Source organism: Palaemon carinicauda, chromosome 23 (genome assembly GCF_036898095.1).
Source record: "Palaemon carinicauda isolate YSFRI2023 chromosome 23, ASM3689809v2, whole genome shotgun sequence".
NCBI classification, from domain to species: Eukaryota; Metazoa; Arthropoda; class Malacostraca; order Decapoda; family Palaemonidae; genus Palaemon; species Palaemon carinicauda.
This window is the reverse complement of record NC_090747.1, coordinates 72,915,324-72,940,229: the sequence shown is the minus strand read 5'-3', so window position 1 is coordinate 72,940,229 and position 24,906 is coordinate 72,915,324. Positions and strand designations below refer to the sequence as shown.

Below are 24,906 nucleotides of genomic sequence, written 5' to 3'. Positions count from 1 at the left end.
ATCAATATTGGCACCATGCATAGCCGCAAACTTCATAAAGTCCACAAAGTTAGGGCGCTCTGAATGTTTGAGAAAGCGTACACAACGCGTGTTTGTACTATCTGAGACAGAACCGGATTGGGTATCGGGTGAGGGTACAGTCTCAATTCTCGCAGGAGAGGATACCAGTTGCTCTTGGGCCAGTTGGGTGCGACCAAGGCTACCTGTCCCTTGAAGGATCTCAGTTTGTCTAGAACTTTCAGCAAAAGATTCACCGGGGGAAAGAGATAAATCTTTTCCCAGGTGTCCCAATTCTGTGACATGGCGTCTGTGGCGTAAGCCTGAGGGTCTAGATTGGGAGCCACATATACTCTCAATTTGTGGTTGGATTCCGTGGCGAAGAGGTCCACTTGGAGACCGGGAACCTGAGAGAGAATCCACCGAAATAACTTTAGATCGAGTGACCATTCCGATTCTAGAGGGGAGGTCCGGGACAGGGCGTCTGCCACTACATTCCGGACTCCCGCCAGGTGGACAGCTGAAAGATGCCAACGGTTCAAGGCTGCTAGGGAGAATATGGCTACTAGAACATGGTTCAGAGGCCCTGACTTTGACCCGCCTCTGTTGAGGCAGCGGACCACCACTTCGCTGTCGAGGACCAGACGAAGGTGTTGTTTCTTGGGAAGAGCAAGACGTTTCAGGGTTAGAAGAACTGCCATGGCCTCTAGCACATTGATGTGAAATTGGCGGAACAAGGGAGTCCAAAGACCTTGAACTTTCTTGAGCTGAGAATAACCGCCCCAACCTGACAAGGATGCGTCCGTGTGAATGATTAATTTCGGAGGCGGAAATCGAAGGGGAACTGACTTTGACAGACTGTTTGCTCTTGTCCAAGGAAGAAGTCTTTCCCGTAGAATGGGAGGAAGGCGGACTTTCCTGTCCCGGAGCTTCCGGTTCGCCCTCGAACGCCAGACACGATTGATATCTTTCAATTTTGCCTTCAGAAGAAGATCCGTCACTGAGGCAAACTGAAGGGACCCCAGAATCCTCTCTTGGAGTCGTCTGGAACTTACTTTGTCTTTGAGAAAGCGTTTGGTGTTCCTTGCAATCTCTAACCTCTTGGGTCTGGGAAGACACAGAGTATGAGATATAAGATCCCATTGCAGGCCGAGCCATTGGAACTTCGATTTTGGAAGAAGACGGGACTTCTTGAAGTTGATCTGGAAGCCTAGAGATTGAAGATAATGGATGACTTTGTGAGTGGCTTTTAGGCAATTTTGGGAGGTGTCTGACCAAATGAGCCAGTCGTCCAGATAGGCTACTACTTGAATCCCTTGATTCCTGAGTTCCTGAACAGCGACTTCTGCTAACTTTGTGAAGATCCTTGGGGCGATGTTGAGCCCGAAAGGCATCACCTTGAAGGAGTAACTTTTGTCCCCTAAGCGAAAGCCTAGGTACGGACGGAAGTGTCTCGCTATCGGGACGTGATAATAGGCGTCTGTAAGATCGATAGAGGTGGTAACGGCCCCACGGGGAAGTAAGGACCGCACCTGCGAGACGGTAAGCATTCGAAACTTGTCGCATTGAATGGACAAGTTGAGAAGGGATAGGTCTAGAATCACTCTTCTCTTGTCTGAATCCTTCTTCGGGACACTGAACAGCCGACCTTGAAACTTCAGGTGTTTCGTTTCTTGTACGGCGTTCTTTTGTAAAAGATCCTGGACAAATTCGACCAGGTCCGGAGTGGAATGTTGACGAAATTTGTTCGGAGGAGGAGGTCCTTGAATCCAACTCCACCCCAGTCCCTTGGAGATGATACTGAATGGAAGTATATGGACGGAGCTTCTTCCTACCCCGGGCTTGGTAAATTGCAGGGTCAGATTTACGTTTAGGAGTCAAACCCCAACGGGCTTTAAGGCTCTGGTTGACTCTAGTGGCCTCCGCCAAGACTTCCTCTACAAGGTCCTCAGGGAAGAGGTTTGAACCCCAACAGGAGGACCGGATCAGCTTATTAGGCTCATGCCTAATAGTCGCCTCTGCCAGGACATGTTTGCGACACTTGCGTTTAGCAGTAGCGAAGTCATACAGGTCGTAGTATAATGACTGCAACGTAGCCTTGTTGAGAGATTTAAAAATACTCTCAGTATCGTAAGTCAAGGCTATCGACTCCGTGGAAGTGGCCAGGTTCAGAGTACGGCCAACGCGTAGGCGAGAATCATACTCCTGTTTAATGAGGGATTCCGGGAGACGGGGAAGCCACTCACTAAACATTACCGAAGCACAGTCTGCTGCTAGCTTTCCAGAGGTAAATGTGGTATGGACGTTGTCCCAACACTCAATGCCTGAAGGAAGAAGGAGGGAGATTGGATCCACCTCTCGGATGGGAGGCAAGGGCTTCTCCTCCAGAGCATATTGGAAGGCAAGCTCTGCTACCTTATTGACACATGGAGTCACGGAGTTTTTGTCCATTAGGAACATTGTAAAAGAGCTCTTATAAGGCGTCAACATAGTGTTGGCGCAGCCGATGTCATTCAGGAATCTGGCCCACACAGATTGGGCCTGCTCTTTTGGGAAGATGACTGTCTCCTTGGGGACCTTGTCTAACCGAACCAAAGCTTCCTCGGTAAGCCTGGCATAACCATGAAATGGAAATGCCAGACCAGGAGGAAAGAATTCAAAGTCCTCTAGGGGACGAGTGCCAAGACCCTCCAAAGTTAACATTCCGTCTGAGAACGGGGAATGAAGAGCCATACGCCAAGGGTTGTTTTTGGCAAACTGCGGGAGCTTAGAGGCATCCGGGATGAGAGAGCTTTGGACCCGCTCCGGAGCACCTTGCTCTAATGCCCCAAGTCTCTGACCGATGTTAGAGAACATCGTGTCCATCTTAGACTGTATCTCTGATACAAACTTAGCCTGCATCTCCGACACGATGCGAAGCATGGCTGATTCGGAAAGGCCCGGGCTAGCAGCAGGTGTGGCGGAATGAACTCCCGGGTCGCGAGACTTAGAGGAGGAGCCAGAAGCCTTAGATGACAGGTTTGTATTCTGTTTAGAACCATGAGAAGCCTTATGAGGCTTATGAGCTTTAGGTAAGGTTCTAGACTTATTCTTGGGGGGAACCGGGTGTAATCGTTGGGACGAATCACGGTCCCCAGAAAAACCAGGGAAGGAAGAGCGATCAGAAGAAGAAGAAAGAGAGGGGCTGAGGATAGGAATCTCAGCGCCAGAAACACCTGCCTCACTTACCACCCTACCTGTATCTGGATCATCCAATAACATGGGTTCCACGTCAAGGTTCATGGAGGCAACATTGTCTTCTAGATCTCCGGGGGCGTCCGACGGATCCTGCTCTGGATCAATAAACCCCGCTATGGTGGCATCAATGTGGGCAATGATGGGAGCTGCAACATGCCTAGCCACAGCGGCTGAAGACTTGCCGTTGGGGTAAATCAGGGAACAGTAGTCCTCGGAGAGGACGTACGGCCGCTTGGACTTCACGTTCCGGGCAAAACCACCAACCCACACTTTCAGTGTGGCCCGAGCCGCAGACTTTTGCTCCGGGGATGCCTGAAATAATAGTGGGAATTATAAAAGGGCAGACTCCCAGTGGTCCTTCAAGACCATAGATATCTTACTAAATAGTGTATGTATGCCAAAAAAGGTAAGATAAATAAGAAGGCAACATAGCCAACGGGACTCACCGAGTCAGATCCAAGGGTGGTAACGAGGTCAAAACAGACCACACAGTTATCCGGGTGCCATACCACGACGTCCTCCAGCTGCACACCGCAGAGGGCGTGAGACCGACAGATAGTATGGCCGCAGGGCTGATGTAGAACAGCTGCACAGGCTGTCGTCTGACAATGCACCATCTATAAAAAGAATAGTATATGAGAAACTGTAATTCTCTTAAGTAGGGGCGGGTCCGGAGGACCCGGCCTAAACATAAGTCTAGCTTAAGACTAAAGTAAATAGTATAAGAGAAACTGTAATTCTCTTAAGTAGGGGCGGGTCCGGAGGACCCGGCCTAAACCTAAGTCTAGCTTAAGACTAAAGTAAATAGTATATGAGAAACTGTAATTCTCTTAAGTAGGGGCGGGTCCGGAGGACCCGGCCTAAACATAAGTCTAGCTTAAGACTAAAGTAAATAGTATATGAGAAACTGTAATTCTCTTAAGTAGGGGCGGGTCCGGAGGACCCGGGCCTAACATAAGCCTAACACAAGATTAGGGCTTAACTGTACTATTCTTAAGTAGGGGCGGGTCCGGAGGACCCGGCCTAAACATAAGTCTAGCTTAAGACTAAAGTAAATAGTATATGAGAAACTGTAATTCTCTTAAGTAGGGGCGGGTCCGGAGGACCCGGCCTAAACATAAGTCTAGCTTAAGACTAAAGTAAATAGTATATGAGAAACTGTAATTCTCTTAAGTAGGGGCGGGTCCGGAGGACCCGGGCCCAACATAAGCCTAACACAAGATTAGGGCTTAACTGTACTATTCTTAAGTAGGGGCGGGTCCGGAGGACCCGGCCTAAACAAAAGTCTAGCTTAGACTAAAGTATAGCCATCCATTCCGGTCGAGCCGGGAGTATAAAAAAGGATGCAACAACAAAAATTTAAGACACAGGGTGTCTGATTTCCCGGGGCGAGGCTAAGCCCCGGGCCGGGAAATAAAAGTATCCAAAACCAATTCGTATAGGAACTCCGGGGTAGTGATCTGTCATATAATCATCATAGGAACTGTTATAAATTAAATAGGGGGGCGGAACTGTAGATAAGAACCGCCAACGGAACCCAGAGGGTTTCATATAACATGAACCAGTGTGATAAGTGAATATAAAATAGGGTGCACCGGGATCCAACTCTGTTGACCGGTGGCCAACCAGACTAGACAGAGCCGAACCCGCCGGGACACCCGGAGGACAAAGTCCATAAACACTGAACTACCCCCTCTACAAGGAGGGAAGGCAACGGTCCCCTAGGGGAGAGGGGGAGAGAAGCCTAGCCACCCACCTAGCGAGAGGGGGAGCATGGGGGAGAATCACGTGATACGGAGCAGCTGGGCTACCAACTGACGATCCCCAACCAGACAGATCAAACGGAGTAATAGCACAATATTCATTATAATAGTAATAGCGTTGATAATATAAAATAAACACCTGATGGCTTAAAAAATAACATTGCCGCCTAGCACGAAGGTCGGCAGCCATAACGATACGTAAATGATATCGGCCCAAAATTTGAACCACGAGGGTTCTAAACGCTAAATAATGAATATCCATAATAACAAATAAAATTTTTTAATAAAAATAATACATATAGTAACACCGCGAGTGAAACTAAAAGCTCTCAAAACAGGAGTACCAACTGTAAATGGAATCAAGCAAGATCGGTATGAACGAAGAGAATAAACTCCTATAATATAAATATTAAACGATCTAGGTTGCTCAAAACACAGTAAAACCCAGCTTGGTACTTAACTTAGACGGTGTCTCCTGGGAAACCGACGAAGAAGCCATAATTCAATGGAAAATAAACCAAAATCGAGAGCACAACAAAAATGCGGGTTACTATACTCGTCGTGCTAAAAGGAGTTGGGTTCTGAGCGGATGCATTGTTAGTAGTACCGAGTGAGGTTGAACGGCTCTCCTCTATTGGGGTTTCTGTCGTGGATGAATCTAAATAGTGCGGGACCTCTGGATTATACGCCCAATTTTATACCGACACCAATAGGTGAGCGAGCTAGTTAACCTAGCACTCCTTTACATTTTTTCTCTGGTATATTTAGCAGTAAATTACCTAAGAATAAGTGCTAAATGGAGCTTATTCACTGGGCGGCACAGGTTCGAGCCCAGAAATGATAATTATAATCTGAACCTCAGCTTTAATTTTTATATTATTTAACATTTTGCCTTTCTTTAAGGAATCTCTTGATTAACTGCCCAATTTTTCCACCTTTTAATAGTATTCTGAACCACTCTATGAAAATTAGTAGCTCGTAGATATTTTTTTAAGTGTTTTTAAAGAAAGAAGACAATCTGTTGACTTGGGCTTACTTTTGGTAATGAAATCATAATAACCTCAATAATTGTCAATGAGAATCATCAACCTTAATGCTCAAATAAAACGGTATATTTTAGAATTGTTGAAATACTTTATTGAGGTTTATATTTTAGTAAATACTGCACTGTGATGAAAAGGATGAAATGAAATTTCATACATTTTATATTATTACTAATGTGTCTTAATTCAATTAACAGCAGTGAAAAGCTCATGGCACCTACTCCTGGAGCTAGAAATCTACTTCGTCACATGTCTCATGGAGAAACTGAAAGAAAGATCCAGTCAGGAGAGATCCGCAGTGTGTCGGCCAAAGATTTACTTTCCATGACACATCAGCAACTTCAAACAAATAGAAATAATGTAAGAAAACTCATTTATGGAAGCAAAATATGTCTTAGATGAAATTTCGATTATCAAGTCAACATTTCCCTGATGTAGAAGTCTGGTATATATATCCAAAATAAAGTTAGGTAACTTGGATTAATATGCATTGTAGTTCTATTTGATGAGGACTTTTAAAATCTAATTGTTCCTACACGAATACTAACCATCGATCTTTACTTATAGGAGTAGAATAACAGTGAAGCTGGAATACACCAGTTAAAACTTTTAACGAAGTGTAAACAACTGGTACTTAGTTACCCTGCTGGCAGTGCAGAGGCGACCACCTCCCCGGTAGTTCATTGTAACCTCGGTTGAATTTCACCTGTCAGAGAGCACTTTAGTTCTCTGCTGAAAACTTTGATAGTATTTGGTTTGGAAATTATCTTTAAAATTTCTTTCCCAGCTTTGCATATGTATGGGTATTTGTGACTACATCATACAAATTTGACAGTAGTTTAGGATCTTTTGGTAATACTTATGTGTTGATGGTCCTTTGATTACGTCCCTATCTGGTAATCACTAGGGCCGGAAAGTCACCCTTCAAAGGAAAGCAGTTCTGGGGCAGACAGGATCCCTTGTTCCTTATGGCTCCTTGAGATGGCTTGCAACCTCTTCCCCTTTCCCCTTTTCCATCGGCCTCTCAATCAGAAAAGAATAATTCCATTAACCTTTTATGAACCTTGAGGCTGGGAGTTTTTCTAGTTTCCCTTGGGGTGTGAGAGAGACTTCCTCCCGAAGGGAGTTTTCTTGTTTGACGTCAATCTCGCTACCGCTTGGACAGAAGCACAGCAGAAAGAGTTTTTACATTCCTGTTCAAGATCTTATGGCAGGTTTTGCCTGCATTAGACAGTAGTTTTTTCTCGCTAGCAAAAATGTGTTTGATAGCAAACCCATATGAGAAAGCGGTCCATGGCAACCCCATGCGAACCTGCTGAATATACAGTATGGTTTTTTGTTGAGCAATCTCTCATATATGAGGCTTCACCCATTTTAGGAAACTCTCTTTCCTGAGAACTTTGCATAACTTCCACAGGTGTTAATTAAAACTCCATAAAAGGCCGTAAGATCTTCTTCTGGGGCGCATGCGCTCTCTCCAAGACAAAACCCTTAAGGCCATTGCCACAAACACGGTTTCTACTGAGTGTTTGTGTCAGCCGCATGCCATCATTGTGCTCCTGGGCACAACGAATTCTCGTTTTACACGATAGGTTTCCGAGACATTTTATTTATTTTACCCTTACAGGGTTATTGTCTCATAGCCTTTAGTCCCAAGGGAGCAGTGTTAGCTTACGTTTACGAACGATAGCAACAAACTTTGTCATCTTTTCATTATGTTTATGAATGTTACAAACTCCTCCCACAAGGGGGCCAGACAACTTTATCAGTGTACGAACATTGGCAATCCCCTCCCAGAAAAAATGTAGGTAAACCAACAGAGGAATGATCGCTGCAATAACTAGATGTTGTTTGTGTGCATATGTGCTCACATCTCAAAAAAATTCTACAGCTAGTCGACGATCAAAAATTCCTTTGGTAATAATGTTGCGATTCGTCGCACATACATTATTCCCTCAACCGGATTCAGTCATTTTCAAACATTTACCCGGAGGCAAAGATTACGCATGCGCTACTGCAGATGGGCAGGTACATATGCGTGCAAGTCATCTTTTTGCCTACAATGGCTGTAGACCATCTGTCAATTAGAACTCTGTTCTAATAAGTTGTAATGGCTATATCCCTTACGGAAAACCAGGTTATACTTTACTTGTCTACCTTCCCATAACCAGACATACTGCATATGCGATCTGCCTTCGTAGACACTTCCTTGGTTTTTTTCCGATCAAAGGTCTTAGGATTTTCTTTTTAGAAATACCTGGACCGAAAACTTCTCATAAGCGCATCATTTAATACTGTACTTATGCCAGGTTTTACCGATCTGAGACAAAGAAATACAAACCATTTTCGTCTTTTATAAGGAGGAGGAAATCTCGGTTACAATCGTTTGGAACATTCTTTAACCGAGTTTTGGACACGACTATAATTCGGGCTACGCCGGTATGTTTATTCTGCTCCCCGGTCTGTGATACTGGTCTGTTGATAGACTTATGCGCATATTACCCGTCCAACAAATTGAAGATACGTTTCAATCTTATCCTTTTGGAGCAGTCGGGTGCATTCGGTAGTTACCGAGCGGTTCCTTGTTCAAAAAGCGATCTCTATGGAGATTCGCTGTTATGACATGAACAGTACTGGCTACCTGGTTCACCAAATTTTGTCATTCTTACTCGGCCAACCCCCACTAGATTGGTGGCAGTTAGGATAGGATAGGATCCCCACCCCCTTTCATAGGAGAAGCGTGCAATCAGTTGTATGCTTGACATCAACTCGAGATGTTTTTTTGCTACGCAATTGCTCGACTTTTCGGAACAAACCTAGCATATTGACTTTCACTTGAGAGCCAAGGCTGTTTGTTCCACTCAAAGAAATTTGCTAGCACTTAAGGAAGGGAAACAGTCACAATCCCAGTGTATTGCTGACCATCCTGCGGGGTAATTGGTTGACCAGGTAGTCCAGTTCCCTTCCCATTTTCCGATGATCGGAATGGGAAAAGCTTTCCTCATGGGTTCAAGAGTGCCTCAAGGCTAAGTGAAATTGAGCAAGCGATTCCCTGGACACCCGGATGTAACTAAGGTCAAAAGAACTGACAGACCTCAGTTGATGGGTGGCAAATGAGAACCTCCGCATATAGATCAATCTTCTCCCCCCCCCCCCTCTCTCTGGAAGTGATGCTCTTTTCAGATGCATCAAAAGTAGGTGGGGGCCCCATATGCCGCACCAATCTATCTCCGTCCTTTGGTCCGAATCTGAAAGATACAAGCATATAGATCTCTTAGAGAACCATCTAGCAGTAGAAATGCTCAAATGGACAGAAGACAGCTAGGTGTCCCTATCTGCTCGCATCATTCCTGGCAACAGGAACGTGCTTGCAGACAATATAAGCAGAGCAACTCAGATAGTGGGCTCCGATTGTCTTTGAATCATCTAGTAGCTAACAAATTCTTAACTTTATGGGGTTTCTCCAACTGTGGACCTGTTTGCAATGGCCCTGAACTTCAGGCTCCCGCTCTACTGTTCCCCAGTTCCAGAGCCCAAGGCTCTCGGGAAAGATGCATTCCAACAACGGTGGGACAGCATAAATTTGTTCGCATTTCCTCCGTTCTGGCTGATAAGAATGTCTTCAGCCAAGTCAGGATAAGCAAGAACTTATCAATGACTCCAATAGCTCTGCAGAATGGTTCCCGGACGGTCTGCAGTTCCCGACGGAGCTTCCGAGTGAACTTCCTCTATGACACAATCTACTCAGTCAGCCACATGCTTCGAATTCATGCCTAGAAACTGTCCAGCACCTCCTCTCTCAGAGAGACTTTTCACGAGTTGCAGAAAGGATGCCTAGACACCTCAAAGGCTTTTCAGCGTCAGTGTTCCAGGTGAAGTGGTCGGTTTTTTGTGATTAGTGACTTGGAAGGGGTATCACTTCCCCTGATGCTTCTATTCTAACAATAGCGGAGTACCTGGTATACCTTCGGGAAGAAATGCTTCTCTCGGTTTTGGCAGTCAAAGGCCACCTCTCAGTTTTAGGTCTCACCTTTAAACTGAAAGGAATAGATATATCCTCGTCGTTGGAACTTTCTCTACTCATACGAAGTTATGAGATGACTTATCCCCAGTCGAAAATTAGACCTCTTACTTGGAACTTGGTTCAGGTCCTTCAGTCTCTGAAGGGTCCTCCTTACGAACCGTTGTGCCAGGCAACAGATCTCCATCTTACATGGAAGTCTGTGTTCCTACTCGCTTTGGCTTCGGCCAAAAGAGATAGTGAGGTGCATGATCTATCTTCTAACATCTCTCACTGAATGAAGGAGATGGGGAGGAGAAGTTGTACTTAGCTTTGTCCCTGAGTTCATTGCTAAGACTCAAAATCCAGGTGGGCTGGACCCTAGGTTCGGCCCATTCCGGATAGAAAGTCTTCGTTCTGGAACCAATGATCCAGACCAACCGGTACTCTTCGTAGTCAGGAGTCTGAAGCGTTAGCTTAAAAGAACGGCAGCAGCTCGACCCCGTGTGCCAGCACTGATTGTCAGCAAAGGAAAGGTTAAAAGGAGGGTCACAAGGAATACCTTTTCTTCCTGTATTTAGAAGGTAATTGAGTTTGCTCTCAATCCAGACCCCCCTCCTTCCAAACGACCCAGAGCTCATGACGTCAGGGGCATTGCAACGTCCCTGGCGTTCAAGAAATCTACTCTGTGGCACTGGTACTGCAAGCGGGCGTGTCGAAGCGTCAGATGACCTTCACTGCTCACTACCTGCAAGACGTAACCCACAGGAATATGGAGACGTTTTCCATTGGTCCCATGGAGGCTGCACAGCAAGTGGTCTATACACCTCAAGCTCCTTGATGGACAAGTAGCAGAGGGTTGAGGGCTGAGGTTACCCGGGTTAGTCTGGGGTGAATGAGTAAGAATGACTGGCTCCTTTCTTCCTTTCACCTTCTTCCCATTTGGGGAATCAGCTCTGCGGTACTCAGCACAGCTGACCTCACCTCTCTGCAGATAAGATCCACTTCCCTTGTGTATCCTAAGTATAGAATTAATACTTGTTGCATCCCCAATACCCCTACGAGGGAGGGTGTTAGGTAAAGTCTGAGGACTCTCGTATCTTATGACTCGAGTTCCTATGTTAAAGACCAGCCGCATTGCTAGTATCACAAACACATTGCTTCTGCAGGCCACTAATAGTGCATACACTACGGTAATTGCAGCACTTCATTTTAGTAAGGTTAGGGTTCCTACTGCACTCGACCATACATTGAAGAAGAGAGAACCCCTGGTCAAACCAAGGCCAGTTGATGAGGACTTCCTCCTTCCTAAGAGTGAGGACTTCCTCCTTCCTAAGAGTGAGTCACTCCGATAAATAGCAAAGGGTTTGTATTTTGGGTGGAAAAAATTACATATTTGTAAAATAGTTTGTATTTTTCTTAGTATACAAACTTAGAGCTATTTATACAAATTGGCCTGCCACCCTGTTCCCCAAGAAATCGTGCAAGAAAGTAAAAGTGGTTACTCAGCCTAGGTGTATGAGTGAGTGAGGTAGCTGCACTAACACCCCCCCCCCCCCACTAACTATTTTACAAATTTGTCATACAGTATTTGTAAATAATTTGTATAATTCCTAACTATACCAACTTGAGTTCTTTACACATGCTTATAACTTGCCACCACTAAGCCCCCGAGAAAGTCTCGATTGCAATCAATGTAAAGAAGGTCTGAGTGAGCGGAGGAGGGGTGGCTGTGCTTCTTCCTGCTACCACTGGTAACAATCAGAATGGTTGTTGACATCTCATTAAAAGTTTCATGGGTGTATGCCAGCTTGTGCTGATTTCTATCTCCATAGTAAAGTACTAAGGTTTGTATAGTTAGTAAAAATATAAACTACTTCCAAATTTGTTATTTCCAGACTCATCACTAATTATGCCAAGAGGCTGTTGAACACATTTTGACTATACAGTAGACTGAAATGGCTTCTCCTATTTGGCTAACCCAAGTGCTCTTATTGCCACACATTGCCATGCAGGCATAATGCTCAAATAGAAGGGCATGGCTATTACTGGAGAAGCAAATGAAAAACAATTTTTAGGATAGATATCTATATTTTGGTAGCTTCGACAAGGTAACTATAGCAATAATCAATTTTAAATATTTAACTTAGCCGGTGAATATATAATAGCTGCAACTCTGTTGCTCGACAGACACATACAGTAAAAACTCGCCAGCGATCGCTATACAGGTTGCGGGTGTGCCCACCAGCGCCAACTGTCGGCCAGATACCACTCTCGATGTAAACAAAGACTCAATTTCTTCTCTGTCGACGTGTCGACAAGACGTACTTTACTCGCTGTTGAACCTGGAGTTTTTCCCATCATATTTGGTGAAGTACTTTAATTTGGTTTGAGCTTTCGCTGTACAGGTGTTTTTCTTCAAATAAATCCTTGAACTCTTTTTTGGATCGGATTAATTGTTGATGACTTAGATCGTTTTTTGGAATTTTCCCTTGACTAATTCAAAATGGCTGACCCTTCACAAGTTCCCAAGTTCAGAAAATGTAATGCTAGGGACTGTCATAGGCGTCTTCCAAAGGCTTCTCTCGACCCTCACACTGTTTGTTCCAATTGTCGGGGTAAAACCTGTCAATTGGAAGATCGGTGTGAGGAATGCGTGGGCCTTTCGGAATTCGATTTTATCGAATTTGAGAAATATACACGCAGACTAGAGAGAGATAGGGTAAGGAGAAGTTCTTCTAGGTCGGTAGATTTTTCCTCTCCACATGCCCCTGAACCTAATCCTTCCCCTGTAGTGGTTGTTCCTAACCCTCCTCCTAGCACTCAGGAACCGTCGATGGCAGACATGATGCGTGCTATTCATGCCTTGGGGGAGAGAGTTGAGTCTTTAGCAAGTGACCAAAATCAACTCATGGCGGACGTTAAGGAACTCAAGTGCCAAAGTGCCACGAAGGATAGTGTCAAAGTGCCTAGTGTTACGCAAAGTGTTGTGAACAGTGTTGCGCTCGAGGGTTCGTCTGTTCGTGCCTGTCGTCCTCCTAGTCCGGGACCTCTTGCAAGCTCCCAAGCCCAGGGGAGAAGCAATGTCGTACGACTCATGGGTTCGAGAGGCCTTGATCAGCGAACAGACGTTCCCTCTATGGTATCAGGCGTATCTCTCCAAGATCGCCCCTACCAACGTAAGACGAGAGAGCCCATTTTTACCTCGTCGTCCGAAGGTGTTTCTCGTAAGAAACCTTGGACCAAGGTCTCCAGACCTTTAAAGCGTCAGTCGGTCCCTTCAGGACAAGTCCAACGTCCCGGTTGTAGCCACTGGGACAGTTCGGACCCGTTGCCGTCATCTGATGACTGCTCGCCGCCTAAGAGAGGCAAAGTTGTGCCGTCTCAGTCGCTCACCCCGTCTGTTACCGCACCTGCTTCCGTAGACCCTAAATGGGTGTTACTGCAAGACATGCAGTCCAAGCTTGCGTCCTTGATGGAGGACTACAATGCGGAGAAGGTTGCCGCTGAACCTTCTGGCCAACAACCATCCAAGCGGTCTGTTGTGCGTCCTGTTGACGTTGAGGTAGCTTTCTCGCGTCAACCAATTGGGGTAGTACCTCCACCGATGCGACCCAGTGTGGATTTCCAGCCGCACGTTGACGTTAGGCAACGCACGTATGTGGTTGGTGACGTTCAGGACGTTCATCAACCATCAGAGGTGACTTGTTTTGACGCGGTGCGTCAACCTCCGCAACCCGGTATGGTGTTGACTGCACAACCCAGACGGTCTAAACAGTCTCGGGTGGACGCTGTGCGTCCTCGCGCACCTGTGGTTGTTGACAGTTCCCAGACTGTTCAGCAGTTCCATGACGCTGCGTCCGGCTCCGTCACGTATGCACCAGTGCGACCGGACTCGGCGAGTCAAACGTTGCCCACACCTTTGCCGTTTTCTCATCAGTTATCGGATGAGGAACTGTCAGATGAGGACGTTGCTGAACCACATCCTGAGGATCAACCTTCAGAACTTGATGAGCCTAAAGCAGTTCAACCATCCTTGGACTTTAGAAAAGTCATGGCTGTGTTTAAGGAGTTGTTCCCTGACCACTTTACTTCTGTGGCTCCTCGTTCGCCGCCGTCAGAGTTTGTCTTAGGCGTTCCTACTACCATGCCTGCCTTTACTAAACTCGTTCTCTCTCGCTCATCCAAGAGAGCTTTACGGCTGCTAGGCGATTGGTTGGAGACCAAGAGGAGTTTAGGGAAGACAGCATTTGCCTTCCCCCCATCTAAACTCTCGTCTAGATCGAGCGTCTGGTATGCCACGGGAGAAGTTCTCGGCTTGGGAGTTCCTGCCTCTGCCCAGGGCGACTTCTCAAGTCTTGTAGACTCTCCCCGCCGCCTTGCCATGAGACGCTCGAAGATTTGTTGGTCACCCTCGGACCTGGACCACCTTCTTAAAGGTATATTTAGGGCGTTCGAAGTCTTTAACTTCCTAGACTGGTGTTTAGGTGCCCTGAGTAGGAAAATCTCTTCTGCTGATAAGGATGTTTCCTTACTCATTATGTCCTGCATGGACAAGGCCGTCCGTGATGGGTCCAACGAACTTGCCGCTTCATTCACGTCCGGAGTCCTGAAGAAACGAGAGTCTCTATGTTCTTTCCTGTCTGCTGGAGTGACGCCATGCCAAAGATCTGAGCTACTCTTTGCGCCCTTGTCCAAGTGCCTGTTTCCTGAAGTCTTGGTTAAGGAAATTGCCTTGTCTTTAGTGCAGAAGGACACCCACGATCTAGTTGCGTCCTCGGCTCGCAAAGCTCCCCCTTTGCCGGCATTGTCTGCTAGACCTAGGATGGACACTCCAGCGTCTCGGTTTATCCCGCCCTTTCGTGGCAGAGCCTCCAGCAGGGGAGGTGCTCGTGCCGAAGGGAAGAGAGGGAAGAGAAAAGGATCCAAGTCCTCTAAGGGCAGAGTCTGACTGCCCGCAACTTCAGACAGCAGTAGGTGCCAGACTCAAGAACTTCTGGCAAGCCTGGGAGAAGAGAGGCGCAGATCAACAATCTGTGAGGTTGCTCAGAGAGGGGTACAAAATCCCTTTTGTACGCAAACCCCCTCTAGCGACGTCCCCCATCGATCTCTCTCCCAGGTACAGAGAGGAAGAAAAGAGACAAGCCCTGAAACTGGAAGTGTCTCTTTTGCTAGAGAAGGGAGCGGTTGTCAAAGTCTCGGACCTTCAATCACCGGGGTTTTACAACCGTCTCTTCCTAGTATCAAAGAAGACAGGAGGTTGGAGACCGGTGCTAGACGTCAGTGCTCTGAATGTCTTTGTCACAAAGACGAAGTTTACCATGGAGACCACAAAGTCAGTCCTAGCAGCGGTCAGAAAGGAAGACTGGATGGTCTCTCTAGACCTAAGGGACGCCTACTTCCACATCCCCATTCACTCAGACTCCCAACCCTTTCTGAGATTCGTCTTCGAAGATGTGGTGTACCAGTTTCGGGCCCTGTGCTTTGGCCTAAGCACAGCTCCTCTCGTGTTTACGAGGCTTATGAGGAATGTGGCGAAATTCCTCCACTTATCGGACATCCGAGCCTCCCTTTATTTGGACGACTGGCTTCTCAGAGCCTCTTCCAGTCGTCGCTGTCGGAAGGATCTCAATTGGACTCTAGATCTGACCAAGGAATTGGGACTCCTAGTCAATTTGGAAAAGTCACAGCTGGTCCCATCCCAAACTATTCTGTATTTAGGGATGGAGATTCACAGTCAAGTTTTTCGGGCTTTTCCGTCGGCCCCCAGAATAGATCAAGCCCTGCTCTCCATCCAGAAGATGCTGAAGAAAGAACGCTGCTCAGTCAGGCTGTGGATGAGTCTGGTAGGGACGCTGTCATCCCGGGAGCAATTTGTCTCGCTAGGAAGGCTACACCTCCGTCCTCTTCAATTCCATCTGGCTTTTCACTGGAAAAAGGACAAGACGCTAGAGGCGGTCTTGATCCCGATTTCCGAAAAGATAAAGTCTTGTCTGACTCGGTGGAAGGACAAAATCAGCCTACGAGAGGGTCTTCCCTGGCAGTTCAGATACCCAACCACGTTCTCTTCTCGGACGCATCGGACTTGGGCTGGGGCGCGACGCTGGACGGTCGGGAATGCTCAGGTCTGTGGAACTCAAGTCAGAGGAGCATGCATATCAACAGCAAGGAGCTTTTGGCGGTTCATCTGGCCTTGATAAGCTTCGAGAATCTCCTTCGAGGCAAAGTGGTGGAAGTAAACTCGGACAACACCACGGCCTTGGCGTACATTTCCAAACAGGGAGGTACCCACTCACTGACGTTGTACGAGATCGCAAGGGACCTGCTCATCTGGTCAAAAGATCGAGGCATCTCCCTAGTAACGAGGTTCATCCAGGGCGACTTGAACGTCCTAGCAGATTGTCTCAGTCGGAAAGGTCAAGTAATTCCAACCGAATGGACCCTCCACAAGGATGTGTGCAAGAGACTTTGGGCGACTTGAGGTCAACCCACCATAGATCTCTTTGCAACCTCGCTGACCAAGAGGCTTCCAATCTATTGCTCTCCAGTCCCGGACCCAGCAGCAGTACATATAGATGCCTTCCTCCTAGATTGGTCACATCTGGATCTTTACGCATTCCCACCATTCAAGATTGTCAACAAGGTACTGCAGAAATTCGCCTCTCACGAAGGGACAAGGTTGACGTTAGTTGCTCCCCTCTGGCCCGCGAGAGAATGGTTCACCGAGGTACTTCGATGGTTAGTAGACGTTCCCAGAAGTCTTCCTCTAAGAGTAGACCTTCTACGTCAGCCACACGTAAAGAAGGTACACCAAAGCCTCCACGCTCTTCGTCTGACTGCCTTCAGACTATCGAAAGACTCTCGAGAGCTAGAGGCTTTTCGAAGGAGGCAGCCAGTGCGATTGCTAGAGCAAGGAGAGCGTCTACCATTAGAGTCTACCAATCGAAGTGGGAAGTCTTCCGAGACTGGTGCAAGTCAGTTTCCGTATCCTCGACCAGTACCTCTGTAGCCCAAATAGCTGATTTTCTCTTATACCTGAGAAAAGGACGATCCCTTTCAGCTCCCACTATCAAGGGCTACAGAAGCATGTTGGCCTCGGTCTTCCGGCATAGAGGCTTAGATCTTTCCAACAATAAAGATCTGCAAGACCTCCTTAAGTCTTTCGAGACCACTAAGGAGCGTCGTTTGGCTACTCCTGGGTGGAATTTAGATGTGGTCCTAAGATTCCTCATGTCAGACAGGTTTGAGCCTTTACAGTCAGCCTCCCTGAAAGATCTCACTCTTAAGACACTTTTCCTGGTATGCTTAGCCTCGGCTAAAAGAGTCAGTGAGATTCATGCCTTCAGCAAGAACATCGGGTTTTCGTCAGAAAAAGCTACTTGTTCTCTGCAACTTGGTTTCCTAGCCAAAAATGAGCTACCTTCTCGTCCTTGGCCTAAATCTTTCGATATTCCTAGCTTATCGGAGATCGTAGGCAATGAACTAGAAAGAGTCTTATGCCCTGTTAGAGCTCTTAAGTTCTACTTAGCTCGTACTAAACCTTTACGAGGCCAATCTGAAGCGTTATGGTGTTCGGTTAAGAAACCATCCTTGCCTATGTCAAAGAATGCTTTGTCATATTTTATCAGATTGTTAATACGAGAAGCTCATTCACACTTAAGTGAGGAAGACCGATCTTTGCTTAAGGTTAAGACGCACGAGGTTAGAGCTGTAGCAACTTCCGTGGCCTTTAAGCAAAATAGATCTCTGCAAAGTATCATGGACGCAACCTATTGGAGAAGCAAGTCAGTGTTCGCGTCATTTTACTTGAAAGATGTCCAGTATCTTTACGAGAACTGCCACACACTGGGACCATTCGTAGAAGCGAGTGCAGTAGTGGGTGAGGGCTCAACCACTACAATTCCCTAATTCCATATCCTTTTAATCTGTCTCTTGAAATGTTTTAATGTTGTTTTTATGGGTTGGCTGGAAGGCTAAGAAGCCTTTCGCATCCTGGTTGATTTGGCGGGTGGTCAAAGTCATTTCTTGAGAGCGCCCAGATTAGGGGTTTGATGAGGTCCTGTAGTATGGGTTGCAGCCCTTGATACTTCAGCTCCTGGGGGTCTGTCAGCATCCTAAGAGGATCGCTGGGCTCCGTAAGGAAGACGTACCTACAAGGCAGAGTAATCGTCTAAGTCGACTTCCTTACCAGGTACCTATTTATTTTGGTTTTGTTATATTGATAACTGTCAAAATGAAATAAAAAACTCTTAGCTTATACGATGTAAACATATTTAACTCTGGTCTCTACCCACCTCCTTGGGTGTGAATCAGCTATTATATATTCACCGGCTAAGTTAAATATTTAAAAATGATATTTTAATTATAAAATAAATTTTTGAATATACTTACCCGGTGAATATATAAATTAAACGACCCTCCCTTCCTCCCCAATAGAGACGCAGTGGGATGAGAAGAAATTGAGTCTTTGTTTACATCGAGAGTGGTATCTGGCCGACAGTTGGCGCTGGTGGGCACACCCGCAACCTGTATAGCGATCGCTGGCGAGTTTTTACTGTATGTGTCTGTCGAGCAACAGAGTTGCAGCTATTATATATTCACCGGGTAAGTATATTCAAAAATTTATTTTATAATTAAAATATCATTTTGATTAAAATTCTGTTTCTGGTTTAAAATTACTGGACTATTACATTAATTTCCAGAGTAATTTACAGTAAAAGATTTTTTTTTATCAGCTAATGATTTTGCAAATTTCAGATAATGGGGAAATCAAGACTTTCAGTGTCACCATCGCAGGCCAAACAAATGTCATTAAAGTCTCGGCTATCAGTTTCTCCGTCAGCTGGGCCCAAGTTAGGTAGAGGACTTGATCCTGGAAATGATATAGATTTGGAAATCTCACCACCTCCAAATGCAGCTAAGGTTAGAAAAAATAATTATTATAAGTTTCTTTAAATTGGAATTTTATGAATGGTTGTAATACTAATCTTCCATCAGAGTAGATGAAGAAAAACATTATTTATGAGCAGTATTCTTTAGATACCTAATTAATCATTATTTTTGATAGCTGGAAATTAAGTATAATAACTTTATATTTTCTTTTAACTTTATAGTTTAAAGCCATGGCACTGATCCAAGCCAAAGGTGGAATCCAGGCTGCAAAGCCCAATGCAGTGAAAAACATAGCCAAAGCATCTCGTCCAGAATTCCAGGAGAAAGTTAGAAAGAGATTAAGTACAGATGGTAAGCCTTGGGTGTTATTCATAACTAAGATTTGATACTTGTGTCTTTACACTAGTCAGCACATTAATAGTTATTCTATATTATGAAATTTTTTTCATTTTTATTTTTATTCTGAGGTTGTAAAGGTTGCACTTCTGAACTAATAGCATTTTACTATTCAAATGTGAGATTCATGGGAATATTAAAGTGTAATTTACTAGTTATTTATGTATTATAAATAATCATCCATCCATATACCAAGGCACTTCCCCCAATTTTGGGGGGTAGCCGACATCAAACAAATGAAACAAAAAAGGGGACATCTCCTCTCTATGTTCCTCCTAGCCTGACAAGGGACTCAACCGATTTCGCCTGGTACTGCTAGGGTGGCACGGCCCACCCTCCCACATTATCCACCACCGATGAAGCTTCATAATGCTGACTCCCCTACTGCTGCTACCTCCGCGGTCATCCAAAGCACCGGAGGAAGCAGCAGGGCCTACCGGAACTGTGTCACAATCGCTGGCCATTTATTCCTATTTCTAGCACACTCTCTTGCCTCTCTCACACCTATCCTCCTATCACTCAGAGCTTCCTTCACTCCATCCATCCACCCAAACCTTGGCCTTTCTCTTGTACTTCTCCCATCAACTCTTATATTCATCACCTTCTTTAGCAGACAGCCATTTTCCATTCTCTCAACATGGTCAAACCACCTCAACACATCCATATCCACTCTAGCTGCTAACTCATTTCTTACACCCGTTCTCACCCTTACTACTTCGTTCCTAACCCTATCTACTCGAGATACACCAGCCATACTCCTTAGACACTTCATCTCAAACACATTCAATTTCTGTTTCTCAATTACTTTCATTCCCCACAACTTCGATCCATACATCACAGTTGGTACAATCACTTTCTCATACAGAACTCTCTTTACATTCATGCCCAACCCTCTATTTTTTACTACTCCCTTAACTGCCCCCAACACTGCATGCTTCATTCACTCTCTGACGTACATCTGCTTCCACTCCACCATTTGCTGCAACAACAAACCCCAAGTACTTAAACTGATCCACCTCCTCAAGTACCTCTCTATTCAACATGACATTCAACCTCGCACCACCTTCCCTTCTCGTACATCTCATAACCTTACGCTTACCTGCATTAACTCTCAACTTCCTTCTCTCACACACCCTTCCAAATTCTGTCACTAATCGGCCAAGCTTCTCTTCCGCATCTGCAACCAGTACAGTATCATCCGCAAACAACAACTGATTTACCTCCCATCCATGGTCATTCTTGTCTACCATTTTTTATCCTCGTCCTAGCACTTGAGCATTCACCTCTCTCACCACTCCATCAACATACAAATTAAACAACCACGATGACATCACACATCCCTGTCTCAGTCCCACTCTCACCGGAAACCAATCGCTCACTTCATTTCCTATCCTAACACATGCTTTACTACCTTTGTAGAAACTTTTCACTGTTGCAACAACTTCCCACCAACTCAATATAACCTCATCACATTCCACATTGCTTCCCTATCAACTCTATCATACGCTTTCTCCAGATCCATAAACGCAACATACACATCCTTACCTTTTGCTAGATATTCCTTGCATATCTGCCTAACTGTAAAAATCTGATTCATACAACCCCTATCTCTTCTAAAACCACCCTGTACTTCTAAGATGGCATTCTCTGTTTTATCCTTAATCCTGTTAATCAGTACTCTACCATACACTTTTCCAACTACACTCAACAAACTAATACCCCTTGAATTACAACACTCATACACATCTCCTTTACCCTTGTTTACCCTTGTATAGTGGTGCAATACACGCACAAACCCAATCTACTGGTACCATTGACAACACAAAACACATATTAAACAATCTCACCAACCATTCAAGTACAGTCACACCCCCTTCCTTCAACATTTCAGCTCTCACACCATCCATACCAGATGCTTTTCCTACTCTCGTTTCATCTAGTGCTCTCCTCACTTCCTCTCTTTTAATCTCTCTCTCATTCTCATCTTCCATCACCGGCACCTCAACACCTGCAACAGCAATTATATCTGCCTCCCTATTATCCTCAACATTCAGTAAACTTTCAAAATACTCCGCCCACCTTTTCCTTACCTCCTCTCCTTTTAACAACCTTCCATTTCCATCTTTCACTGTCTCTTCAATTCTTGAACCAGCCATCCTTACTCTCTTCACTTCTTTCCAAAACTTCTTCTTATTCTCTTCATGTGAATGACCCAAGCCCTGACCCCCACCTCAGGTCAGCTGCCCTGTTTGCCTTACTTACCTTGTGCTTTACCTCTACATTTTTCTCTCTATATCTTTCCTACTTCTCTACACTATTACTCTGCAGCCATTCTTCAAAAGCCCTCTTTTTCTCTTCCACTTTTACCTGCACTCCTTCATTCCACCATTCACTGCCCTTCCTCATGCTGCCTCCAACAAACTTCTTGCCACACACATCACTTGCAATCCCTACAAAATTTTCTTTTACTAGCTTCCACTCCTCCTCTAAATTTCCAGTTTCTCTTACTTTCACTTCGTCATATGCCATTTTCAACTTTTCTTGATATTTACTTTTTACCCCCCGGTAAAAAGTGTTTTTTAAAACTGTTACTTTTTCTAATTTTTAAAATTGGCAGTTGGGAAAGTATTTTTCATACTCTTCTACTGTGATCACTTTTTACACCTAAGGATGTCAGCCCTTTAATTGTTTACCTTATGTTGTTATCTTATCTACACACACTCCCATCTCATACTGCATAGTAGTCCTTAATTTTTTTTTCTAATAAAAGCTGTGATTGTTGTAGAACTCTCATTGTTTGACTTGTTTTATCAGGAACTGAGATGTTATTCCCTAGCTAATGGGTCAGTAGATTCATGGGTTCTTGATGTATGGAAGAGCTGGTCTGTATGTAGCTGTGTTGTATATACTGTATTTGTATAAGTAAATGTTTTATGTTTCTTGGCATTTCAGATGAAAATCAAGCAAGAAAGAAATCTAGGTTATCTACAGTGGAAAATGAACCATCTCAGTCTAAGCTTGGTTCTATCGATGTTAATTCTGAAAAATTCAAGGCCATGATGGAGCAGAAATCGAGACACACAAATCTAGTTGATGTGAGTAATCCTCAGTACATTGTTTGGAGATTTCGATGTTGTTGAATAGATCATTGATAGAAGCGTTATTTCTCTGATGTTTCAAAGTTTTGGCTGTCAGAAATCTACTTGGGTAAATGTTCAACTAAGAGATAACTGTAAGCAGAATCAAACTTGTTTTGTTATATGGTTTTATACATGGACTCATATCAAAGGAAACTTTCTTTTTGGTATTATCAGTGATGGTACTTAATCTTTAGAATTTTCTCTTGAAAAGTTTAATGCACAAAGCAGCCTTTGTGTAGCTGTGAAGGGAAGATGGTTTTATAGGAGTAAACCTGATACCTTAGAAAAATTGTAAAATTTGCTTTCAGTTATTTTAGGACTGTTGTAAAAAGGAAAGCTTTAATGCTATGAAGAATATGAAGAATAAAACCTAACCAAAATCATTTTTAAAACATTAGAACATCAATTTATTCACACTTTCTGCTCTATGTACTGTTTGGTGTTTATTCGTCATTTTTTTCTGAGATACAGTAATTTAAACTGGTTTATAAGGACTTGAATCTAGAAAATACTAAGTACAGTACTGTACTTTATTCGGGAATTTCTTCCAATCGCATGCAATGTGCTAACTTGACAAGAAACCATAGTTACAATATGAAATTTAGACGTTTAAATACAGCATGTGTAGTATTTCTAGGGAGTTTTCCTTTCCAAAATAAATACTCTATGGCAAAACACTAGAAGTATTTAATGTAGAGAAATTTAATATTGCCTGCAACAAAATGTAAAATTTCAAATAAAAAGCATATGCCTTAGGTAAATTTATATAAAAACTCAGTCCTACCGTTAGCCATACCCCTAAACACGTGCACGTCTTTCAATCTTCCAAACATTTTTCTAGTTATCAACACATAATCCATCAAAGCCCTATCTACCATTCTTCCATTTGCCACTCTTACCCATGTATACTTGTTTTTTCTTTCTTTTTGAAAAAAGCTAGAACTTATCACTATCTCTTGCTCAACACACATATCTACCAGTCTCTCACCACTCTCATTTTCACCTGGTACGCCATACTTCCCAATGACAACTTCTACCTCTCCAGCGCCCACGCTAGCATTTAAATCACCCATAACAACTACATAATTCCTTCTACCCAGTCCATCTACACACCTAGTTAATTCATTCCAGAACTCATTCCGCTCTTCTTCACCTTTCTTACAACCTGGCCCATACGCACAAACAAAAGCCCAACATTCCCTACCCAATCTAACCCTTACCCACATTAACCTAGATGATATCTCCTTCCATTCCACTACTTTACCTGTCATCCGTTCACTCAGCAATAAAGCACACCCTCTCTTGCTCTTCCCCCTTTCAATCCCAGACACACTACCAGTCACTTCACCAAACATCTCTTCACCCTTCCCTTTTAACTTTGTCTCACACAAAGCCAATATATCCATCCTTCTATTCCTAAACATACTTTCAATCTCATATCTTTTACTCTCTATTGTACCACATCCACGCACATTCCGACACCCCAAAACTAGAGTGCGGGGAGCAGTCACTCTCCCCCCAGCTCCACCTCTTCGATGTCTCACAGGAGTATATAATGCAGGAGAGGTGGTTCCCAACCCCCTCATCCCGTCCCTTTTAGTTGCCTCTTACGACACGCAGGGATACGTTGGCGCTATTCTAATTGTTTTATGCCCCCTCGGCCACAGGGGCCTTTCAGTACATATATATATTACTGTATGTTGTCGCTTAAAGCTGTAGAACAGCTGACGAAATAGAATGTGACGTGTTTCAATCCCAGCCTACGATCGAACATAGATTTATGCAAAATAAAAGTTTAGTTTGTTTATAGTATTTAGCCGACACTTTTTAAAGAAACAGATTTCTGTTAAATCTGTTCTATATGTGTATAGCAAGAGAGAGAGAAAACACTTATTCATAGTATAACTAATAATAATCGCTATACATGAAATGTATGACAACTGTGATATTCTATAACAAATTGTTGCTGATGTAATTTTCATTAGGAATTTATATTGAACGAGTTAAGAAATTATATAGACGATATTCTTTTTTGTGTGCATATTCTCCTTAGTCTTCACCAGCTGATCACAACCAAAAAAAATAATTGTTGATTATTAAAATGCACTTGAAATTAAAAATATAGTATACGAAAATGTATTTTCATATGATTTTATATAGTTTTATTTTTATTTATTATACATTAATATTTTATGTGCTGTTAACGTTCCAAATGGTAGATATTTGAACTACCATGAAAAGCGTAACTGTTTAGCTCTTGAAGACCGCTAACTAATATAAAAACACAGTCAAAAATGTTTTCATAGTTATGCTAGGATTTATGTTAATGATGTGAACGTTTAATGTAAATGTAGGAATTTTAATGATTTTATATACTTTAATTCTTAAAGTAACATGTTTTATGTGCTTCTAACACTATTCCAATGATATTATGACTT

The 24,906-nt window shown here is 44.1% G+C and overlaps 1 protein-coding gene across 2 annotated transcripts in view; it reads left to right on the top strand.

Moving 5' to 3' along the window:
* Window positions 1-24,906, top strand: part of Mcm10 (minichromosome maintenance 10 homolog) — a 525,621-nt gene that overhangs the window by 485,940 nt on the left and 14,775 nt on the right. For both annotated transcript variants that reach the window (XM_068347046.1, XM_068347045.1), the window contains exons 8-11: window positions 6,238-6,400; window positions 18,798-18,962; window positions 19,154-19,283; window positions 22,281-22,423. In XM_068347046.1, the coding sequence (XP_068203147.1) occupies window positions 6,238-6,400; window positions 18,798-18,962; window positions 19,154-19,283; window positions 22,281-22,423 (601 nt within the window). The remainder of the gene's footprint in view (window positions 1-6,237; window positions 6,401-18,797; window positions 18,963-19,153; window positions 19,284-22,280; window positions 22,424-24,906) is intronic.